Source organism: Notothenia rossii (genome assembly GCF_949606895.1).
Source record: "Notothenia rossii genome assembly, chromosome: 9".
Classification (NCBI taxonomy): domain Eukaryota; kingdom Metazoa; phylum Chordata; class Actinopteri; order Perciformes; family Nototheniidae; genus Notothenia; species Notothenia rossii.
Window position 1 is genome coordinate 4,204,757 of NC_136907.1, and position 9,891 is coordinate 4,214,647.

The 9,891-nt window shown below is 42.9% G+C and overlaps 1 protein-coding gene across 4 annotated transcripts in view; it reads left to right on the plus strand.

The window, feature by feature from the left end:
* Positions 1-6,889, plus strand: part of usp28 (ubiquitin specific peptidase 28) — a 48,091-nt gene extending 41,202 nt beyond the window's left edge. For 2 of the 4 annotated variants that reach the window (XM_079651144.1, XM_079651145.1), the window contains exons 24-26: positions 3,409-3,532; positions 3,978-4,209; positions 5,563-6,889. In XM_079651144.1, the coding sequence (XP_079507270.1) occupies positions 3,409-3,532; positions 3,978-4,209; positions 5,563-5,738 (532 nt within the window). In that variant the 3' untranslated portion in view covers positions 5,739-6,889. The remainder of the gene's footprint in view (positions 1-3,408; positions 3,533-3,977; positions 4,210-5,562) is intronic. The other 2 variants (XM_079651146.1, XM_079651147.1) reach the window with 1 other exon arrangement.
* The last annotated feature ends 3,002 nt before the right edge of the window (positions 6,890-9,891 follow it).

Below are 9,891 nucleotides of genomic sequence, written 5' to 3' on the forward strand. Positions count from 1 at the left end.
CTCAAATCAAGACGTCATTTGTAAAAACGTTGAGTATATTGCGACACGCTTAAGCAGGAATATAATTCTGAGCTTGAGATGAGAACCTTAAATGTTTCTCCCTTTTAAATATCTCTCAATAATCTCAGTGATTTGTTTACATGCACAAAAAGGTGTTTCTTACCAATCGTGGAAATTCAATGTTTTGGAGAGAATGACATGTTTATCCACATCCATCCGTACTAAACACTCTTAACCACTGAATCTAAGTGAGATCTAATGTTGGCAGGTGTGAGTGTCTCAGGTGTGAGTGTCTCAGGTGTGAGTGTCTCAGAGTGTCTCAGGTGTGAGTGTCTCAGGTGTGAGTGTCTCAGAGTGTCTCAGGTGTGAGTGTCTCAGGTGTGAGTGTCTCAGAGTGTCTCAGGTGTGAGTGTCTCAGGTGTGAGTGTCTCAGGTGTGAGTCTCTCAGGTGTGAGTCTCTCAGAGTGTCTCAGGTGTGAGTGTCTCAGGTGTGAGTGTCTCAGGTGTGAGTCTCTCAGAGTGTCTCAGGTGTGAGTGTCTCAGGTGTGAGTGTCTCAGAGTGTCTCAGGTGTGAGTGTCTCAGGTGTGAGTGTCTCAGGTGTGAGTCTCAGGTGTGAGTGTCTCAGGTGTGAGTGTCTCAGGTGTGAGTGTCTCAGAGTGTCTCAGGTGTGAGTGTCTCAGGTGTGAGTGTCTCAGAGTCTCTCAGGTGTGAGTGTCTCAGAGTGTCTCAGGTGTGAGTGTCTCAGGTGTGAGTGTCTCAGAGTGTCTCAGGTGTGAGTGTCTCAGAGTGTCTCAGGTGTGAGTGTCTCAGGTGTGAGTGTATCAGAGTGTCTCAGGTGTGAGTGTCTCAGGTGTGAGTCTCTCAGAGTGTCTCAGGTGTGAGTGTCTCAGGGTGTCTCAGGTGTGAGTGTCTCAGGTGTGAGTCTCTCAGGTGTGAGTGTCTCAGGTGTGAGTGTCTCAGAGTGTCTCAGGTGTGAGTGTCTCAGGTGTGAGTGTCTCAGAGTGTCTCAGGTGTGATGGTCTCAGAGTGTCTCAGGTGTGAGTGTCTCAGGTGTGAGTGTCTCAGAGTGTCTCAGGTGTGAGTGTCTCAGGTGTGAGTGTCTCAGAGTGTCTCAGGTGTGAGTGTCTCAGAGTGTCTCAGGTGTGAGTGTCTCAGAGTGTCTCAGGTGTGAGTGTCTCAGGTGTGAGTGTCTCAGAGTGTCTCAGGTGTGAGTGTCTCAGGTGTGAGTGTCTCAGAGTCTCTCAGGTGTGAGTGTCTCAGGTGTGAGTGTCTCAGAGTGTCTCAGGTGTGAGTGTCTCAGGTGTGAGTGTCTCAGAGTGTCTCAGGTGTGAGTGTCTCAGGTGTGAGTCTCTCAGAGTGTCTCAGGTGTGAGTGTCTCAGGTGTGAGTGTCTCAGAGTGTCTCAGGTGTGAGTGTCTCAGGTGTGAGTGTCTCAGAGTGTCTCAGGTGTGAGTGTCTCAGGTGTGAGTGTCTCAGAGTGTCTCAGGTGTGAGTGTCTCAGGTGTGAGTGTCTCAGAGTGTCTCAGGTGTGAGTCTCTCAGGTGTGAGTGTCTCAGAGTGTCTCAGGTGTGAGTGTATCAGAGTGTCTCAGGTGTGAGTGTCTCAGGTGTGAGTCTCTCAGAGTGTCTCAGGTGTGAGTGTCTCAGGTGTGAGTGTCTCAGAGTGTCTCAGGTGTGAGTGTCTCAGGTGTGAGTGTCTCAGAGTGTCTCAGGTGTGAGTGTCTCAGGTGTGAGTGTCTCAGGTGTGAGTCTCTCAGGTGTGAGTGTCTCAGGTGTGAGTGTCTCAGAGTGTCTCAGGTGTGAGTGTCTCAGGTGTGAGTGTCTCAGAGTGTCTCAGGTGTGAGTGTCTCAGAGTGTCTCAGGTGTGAGTGTCTCAGGTGTGAGTGTCTCAGGTGTGAGTGTCTCAGAGTGTCTCAGGTGTGAGTGTCTCAGGTGTGAGTGTCTCAGAGTGTCTCAGGTGTGAGTGTCTCAGGTGTGAGTGTCTCAGGTGTGAGTGTCTCAGAGTGTCTCAGGTGTGAGTGTCTCAGAGTGTCTCAGGTGTGAGTGTCTCAGGTGTGAGTGTCTCAGGTGTGAGTGTCTCAGGTGTGAGTGTCTCAGGTGTGAGTGTCTCAGAGTGTCTCAGGTGTGAGTGTCTCAGGTGTGAGTCTCTCAGGTGTGAGTGTCTCAGGTGTGAGTGTCTCAGGTGTGAGTGTCTCAGGTGTGAGTGTCTCAGAGTGTCTCAGGTGTGAGTGTCTCAGGTGTGAGTGTCTCAGGTGTGAGTCTCTCAGGTGTGAGTGTCTCAGGTGTGAGTGTCTCAGGTGTGAGTGTCTCAGGTGTGAGTGTCTCAGAGTGTCTCAGGTGTGAGTCTCTCAGGTGTGAGTGTCTCAGAGTGTCTCAGGTGTGAGTGTCTCAGAGTGTCTCAGGTGTGAGTGTCTCAGGTTTGAGTGTCTCAGAGTGTCTCAGGTGTGAGTGTCTCAGGTGTGAGTCTCTCAGGTGTGAGTGTCTCAGAGTGTCTCAGGTGTGAGTGTCTCAGAGTGTCTCAGGTGTGAGTGTCTCGGGTGTGAGTGTCTCAGAGTGTCTCAGAGTTTCTCAGGTGTGAGTGTCTCAGAGTGTCTCAGGTGTGAGTGTCTCAGGTGTGAGTCTCTCAGGTGTGAGTGTCTCAGAGTTTCTCAGGTGTGAGTGTCTCAGGTGTGAGTGTCTCAGAGTGTCTCAGGTGTGAGTGTCTCAGGTGTGAGTGTCTCAGAGTGTCTCAGGCGTGAGTGTCTCAGGTGTGAGTCTCTCAGAGTGTCTCAGGTGTGAGTCTCTCAGGTGTGAGTGTCTCAGAGTGTCTCAGAGTGTCTCAGGTGTGAGTCTCTCAGGTGTGAGTGTCTCAGAGTGTCTCAGGCGTGAGTCTCTCAGGTGTGAGTGTCTCAGGTGTGAGTGTCTCAGGTGTGAGTGTCTCAGGCGTGAGTCTCTCAGGTGTGAGTGTCTCAGAGTGTCTCAGGTGTGAGTGTCTCAGAGTGTCTCAGGTGTGAGTGTCTCAGGTGTGAGTGTCTCAGAGTGTCTCAGGTGTGAGTGTCTCAGAGTGTCTCAGAGTGTCTCAGGTGTGAGTGTCTCAGAGTGTCTCAGAGTGTCTCAGAGTGTCTCAGGTGTGAGTGTCTCAGGTGTGAGTGTCTCAGAGTGTCTCAGGTGTGAGTGTCTCAGGTGTGAGTGTCTCAGAGTGTCTCAGAGTGTCTCAGGTGTGAGTGTCTCAGAGTGTCTCAGGTGTGAGTGTCTCAGAGTGTCTCAGAGTGTCTCAGGTGTGAGTGTCTCAGAGTGTCTCAGAGTGTCTCAGGTGTGAGTGTCTCAGAGTGTCTCAGAGTGTCTCAGGTGTGAGTGTCTCAGAGTGTCTCAGAGTGTCTCAGAGTGTATTGTTTCTCTTGTTTTGTTAAACGCTGTTGTGTTTCTTCAGGATGCGAGAGGCTCTGATTTTCCTCGCTCACGCCTACGAGACGAACAGCGCGCTGCTGAAGCACGGAGAGAGGCGGGGCTTAGAGAAATCTCTCATCTCCGTCTACAGGAGGAAATGTCTCACTGTGAGTAACACAGGCCGAGTGTGGAGACAAAGCTGAGCTCAATAGTAAAGCATACCAAAATAACAATTATCATTTGTTTAGATCTCGATCTGTCTTCACATATATATATTTATATATCTGTGTTCATATATATATTTATATATCTGTGTTCATATATATATGTATTTCCTGTTGGATATGTCGGAGTGCAGGATTGCTTTTTATTTTATTTCATTGTACCTGGTGCAATGAAATAAAGAATTGTATTATATTTATAAATACTGTTTGGCAAAGTCAAACCTCCTCATCCTCATCATCTTCCTCCTCTTCCTCCTCTGCACTATTAACTATTTGTATCTGTTGTATTGTGTTGCACTGTGGGAGGAGCCTGTGACCTCAGATATACTATAAGCTATATACTGGTGACAATAAGAGCCTTGACTCTTGACCTCTTGACCCCCTGCAGGCGTTGAATGAAAGTGCGTCCCAGCTGTTCTGCAGTGGGGATCAGCACAGTGTGGAGGAGGGGGTTTCCATCATGGACGAGGCTGTGATCCCCTGCCTTCACCTGATGAGTCGAGAGCAGAGTCCGACCCGAGAGGACCGGGACGCCATGGAGAGCATCCGGAGCCACTGGTGCTGCTGCCTGGGGAGAGACATGGAGGGTAGGAGGAGCGAATACTCAGTCATCAGAGAGGGCAAGAGTACACACATCCTTTACTCAAGCAGAAGTACAGATACTTGTGTTTAAAAATACTCTGGTGAAAGTAGAAGTACTGACTAAACTTCTTTACTCAAGTCAAAGTAAAGAGGGCTTTGAAATGTACTTCAGTAAAAAGTAACATACAGGTATTTGTGTTCAAAATACAAGAAGTAGAAAGTACAGGTATTTGGGTTCAACATGTGAGAAGTAGAAAGTACAGGTATTTGTGTTCAACATGTAAGAAGTAGAAAGTACAGGTATTTGAGTTCAACATGTAAGAAGTAGAAAGTACAGGTATTTGGGTTCAAAGTGTAAGAAGTAGAAAGTACAGGTATTTGTGTTCAACATGTAAGAAGTAGAAAGTACAGGTATTTGTGTTCAAAGTGTAAGAAGTAGAAAGTTCAGGGATTTGTGTTCAAAGTGTAAGAAGTCAAAGTAAAAAGTTTTCAGAAAAATAAGTAGTGGAGTAAAGTACTGATACCAGAAACATGTACTTACTGTAAGTACAGTAACAAAGTATTTGTACTCCACTACTTCCCACCTCTAATAATAATGCGTTTTTATCGAGCGCTGTTCTTGAAACTCAAAAACACAAAGCATTATTAAAAGAACACTTAAAACACAACATTAATGACAGATGATTAAAAGCAGTTCTGAAGAGGTGAGTTTTGTGATTTGAACACGGTGAGAGAGTTCAATCAGTTCAATTCCATTATTATTATTCATTCTGAAATAAAGCACAGCTGCAGATCACTTGTTTATACCCAGGTGGAAAAGGGTTAGACATGGTTTGACCTCGTGGTGGAAAGTAACAACGTTTACATTTACTCAGGTACTGTACTTAATTACTATTCGGACAAAGACTATATTTGAGTATTTCCATTTTAGTTTCTCTAATGTTTAAACTTATATTTATTGCATGTTATTGTATTTTGAGATGGAGCAACTGTAACAACCAGAGATGAATAAGATATTTTCTATTCTGCTTCGTATTCTTAATCTGCAGATTTCCATGCGTCCTTATCTGAGCACAATGAGAAGAAGTAGTATCTTTAAACAGTAAATGCAAAAGTAAAATAAAAATAATAATAATAACATTTACTTGCATTGCTCCTAAGGCAACCAAACAATTAAAAACAGACCAACAGAACATACAAGTGGAAAGAGGGTCACTTTGATTTGTTCAACAAAGTTTGTTAATGTGATTTATTTTTAGCTCTAAATCTTTTGTTGCATTGACGAGAAAAAAGGGAACGATATGAACTAATGTGATTTATATAGCGCTCTTCCTGGTGCTCGAAGCGCTTAGCTAACCCCTCTTTCTCTGTGCTGCTCTTCCTGTTTTCAGACTCCTTGCAGGAGAAGCTGGGGGAGTTTCTGCCCCGGGTTCTGGACGGTTCTGCTGAGAGGATCGTTCTCAAAGACCCCCCCAAAGTCCCGGTGACGGCGGCCCACGACCTGTGCAGCCGCCTGGCCGCCGTCATGGAGTCCCTGCACAAAACCTCCGTCGTCAGCGTTCAGTAAAACCCCCAATTCACCCCAAATAAAAGCTCCTTTAATCGAGGGTCCGACCGTTGTGTCTGCCGGTTTAGCCCGGCTAGCTGGAAGCTCCAGTGGTGGAAAGTCATGGTACACATGTGGGTTACTTTTATATATGTCTTTTCTTCCTGTGGCACTTTATACTTGTACTACATCCAGGAAGGAAATATGGTACGTTTTAGTCCACTGCATAAATGACGCTGCTTATACTACTTTAATTTTAAATTACAAAACATACAAAGAACTTTGAAAAAATATATGTTTTGATGATTCAACTGTCCAGCCTTGTGTTTAAATACACCCAGAAACACTAGCAATTCACAAACCAAAAACATTTCATATTTCATTTTGATCAAATGTGAGGATTTACCAGATTATTCAAAAAATAATTAATTTAAGAATTTTGACTTTCTTTCTCTGAGTACTTTTACTTCACACACTTTGAGTACACTTTCCTGACGCTATAATACTTCTACTTAAATAACATTCTCAATGTGGTACTTTTACTTGTGGTGGAGTATTAGTACTTTTACTTAAGTAATGGATCAGAATACTTCTTCCGCCCCTGATAGGCTCTCTTTTATGGGATAGATAGGGGTAGGAAACATGAATGCAGCCCCAAGCCTGTTGAAATACTCAAACAGAAGTCCTTAAAGCAGCAGCAGCAGGTTTTGCAAAAGTAGTACACTATCATATTGAATAACTGGTGAAAGTGTGTATTAGTTTTGATCAGATATGAGTTTAAATACTGGCACTGAACTGAGTAGGAAGTGAGCGGATTGGTAGGATTTGTTGTTGTGTTGCTAAGCAGTGTGAATGCACATTAAGGCCTTTAGACAGGGCTAAAAGAAACCCTAGTTTATTACTGCACGGTAACTGATGGTTTTATTATTAAATCTATGTTTTATATAACGTTACCAGGACATTTTACGTGAAACTAGAAAGAAACATATCCACAGATCTATTAGGCATAAGAAAATGATGGAAGTTGATCTGTGCACTAGAGCTACTGCACCTCTGTTAACCATGTAAAGCCTTTGAGAGGAAACACATGGGACAAGAGAGGAAGTGCTTTCTGTCTGGTGTCACTTGTACTCTGTGATGATACTCAATAAATGTTTTAAATACTCTGTGTACACCTTTGTTATTATCTGTTAAAGTAGTGGGAGTTTGCTAAAATAATATCAGCTGTTATGAGCAATTACATTTTAGAAAATATATATTTATTTTGCCGTTCTTATTTTGACATGTATGTAGGTATGTTCATTTGCACACAGTATATTGGTCATGGTAGCTCACTATTCTGAACGTATAGCCTACATGTAAACACTGCTGCCATTGTCATCATCACAAGAACAGCAGGATGACCAACTCTATCCTCAGGATGTCATGTACACATTCGTAAGTTCTCTCTATTCTGCGTCCTCATGCAGCAATCATGGGGTTCATGAAGAAAATGTTGTCTGAATAACTGAAATACAATTGTGCAGCTGACCCATGATGTTGCATAGAAACATGCCCTTTTGGAGGCCTGTATTGTGGATTAAACGTGTCCTAGTATCAAAGAAAACTGGATAAAATGTCTCCCATTGGTGCCTTTTCAGTGGAGCTAATGCATAGAGTTCTCATAGGGATACCTAAAAGCAGAGGAAAGGGGATAAAGTGGACTCTAGCTGCCCTTCCAGTGCGCAACATTAGCCACCTTTAGTTTAGCGGTAGTGACGTGAAGTCATGTGACCGTGCTGTAGTTCCTGTATAGCCTAACGTTAGCTTTTTAATTCAACAATCATGGTCTGAAAATAGCACCTTGAAAGAAGCATTTGAGTGGCGGCCGGCCCATAGGGGCACTGCCCCCCCCTCTCCCCACATGTTTGATTGTCATTACAAATTTAAAATAAATAAAAATATATATTTAAAAAATATTTTTTATTTGTATTTTTAATGAACAAGGTAAATATGATATAGTTGGTATCAGTAAAATGTATAATCTACAATAAAATCTCGTTTAAAATGGTGTTACGATGTCTAAAGTTACTGATAAGTCACATGTTTCCTGCCTGGCCGCAGCGTGTATCATTACCATCAGGGCTTAAGTTGGGGTTTGATATGTGGGGCGGGGGCGGAGGTCAAGGATCTCATTATTTGACCTTAAGGGATATACACTGTGACCCTAAAGCAACTGCTCACTTATCTGTGTCAAATGCACACATTGATGCCACCAAATATCACAATAAAAATAGAAAGTACTACAAACTGGAATTCATTTACATCTTAAATTATTAATACACAAATATCCAACCTTCAAATTTCTTTTTTAAATCAACACTGCTCTGCACACTTGCTAAAGAACATTTGTGTGGAAATCTCAATTCATTTGTAGGGCTGCGTGAGTATGGCCAAAAGTATGGGAGTAAATCTCACTGTAAACTATTTAATCATCACCCAATTCTGTGTGACCGACCATAACTCAGCTTTATGCAGACATACATTTAGCATAGTGTACAGGGCCGCTTTTTGGCATAGGCGACATAGGCGACATAGGCGGTCGCCTAGGGTGCCAGATCTGAAGTTGTACCCCATGGGTGTATAAAGAAGAGTTCTACCGCAAAGTTATTCTCCGTGGGGACTTCCGGCAACAATCTTGATTCTGATTGGCCAGAAGACTCAAAAAACATCAGCAAAGATGTTTTATTGAGAAGATGATCACTACTTGACAGATGTTTTCAAAACCGTTTATGGTCTCCGGTACTTTCAGTCCAACGCCTACTGCATGCACAGCGTTAGAAAATCGGGCCTTCAAAATAAAAGTTTGACTTTTTCACTCACACATCAGCGACCCACTCGAAACGGGTCCGCGACCCACCAGTTGAGAACCACTGCCCTAGAGGATCTGACGTCCACACCCCAATTCAAACATGTTCATACAATACGTTTCTGTTTTTGTAGTGTATTGCTCTTTTGTAGAGATTTTTCATTTATTCTTTATATATTCTATTGTGTATTCCTTGGATACTTTTATCTTTTCTACTGAACGATTGAAGTAAATCTGGGAAGCGTTTAACAACAGCCATTTACTTCAAAGATTTTTATCAATGTTATTCTTATTTCTGTTAATCCTGGAAGAATGCCAGAAAAAAAGACATTCTCTTCAATAATAAAAAAAAAAACATGACATTAGTAATTGTGATAACAAATTAAATAAGTTGTTTTTTGGCATAGGCAACATAGGCGGTTGCTTAGGGCCCCAGATCTGGGGGGACGCTGCGCTTGTAGCTCTGGGAGGGGAAAAAACATTTTTGTTTTTGACTGTTTGCGCTCATCCTAATTTTCGGCCTTGATGTAACAACATTCATAACTAAGTAAATGTAACACCCTTTTCACCCCGGTTACACTTTTCATTTGCCCTGTACAATAGGCGCTGTAAGTGATGAAAGCAGGGAGGGTTCTAGGGGGGGACCAGTGCCCCCCTAACACTGACTTTGGAACCCTCTGGACCCCCTGAAAATGAAAAGAGAGAGAGAGAGAGAGAGAGAGAGACAGAGAGAGATATATATATATATATATAGAGAGAGAGCACACCGTTATCTATTTAATATAGCTGTAAAAAATAAAGTAAGAAATCATTCCAGTGTGTACTATAGGACAGTAAAAAAAAGTTTAAAAGGGGAGTGATTAGTCAAATATGCATACATAAAAAGAAAGAATGCTAGGTAACATTAGATAAGAATAATCAAGTTTAAATGATTTGTTATTGGTTGTGATCATATTCTAAAGATGTTTGGATTATTGGAAAGTATACAGCGCCCTTTTGTCTGAGTGTTGAGAGCTGTATCCATCAATTCTTTTTGTGCTCAAAGTGCACCAGATTGATGCATTTCACTTCAACATTTTAAAAAGAAAATCTTCCCGGGGGGGGCATGCCCCTGAGCCCCCCTAGAGGATGTGAGGACCACCCCCAAATAAAACAGGTTAAAATAATTAAATTGAATACATGTTCTTTTAGTAAACACTGAAAACGGGTCCCACAGACCCAAACAGCACACAAAGGTTAAAGGTAAGCGTATAATAATGTGTAATGAAACAAATACCAATAACTGTGTTGCATTGTTTTCTTATGCGCAATTACTTCATACTGTCT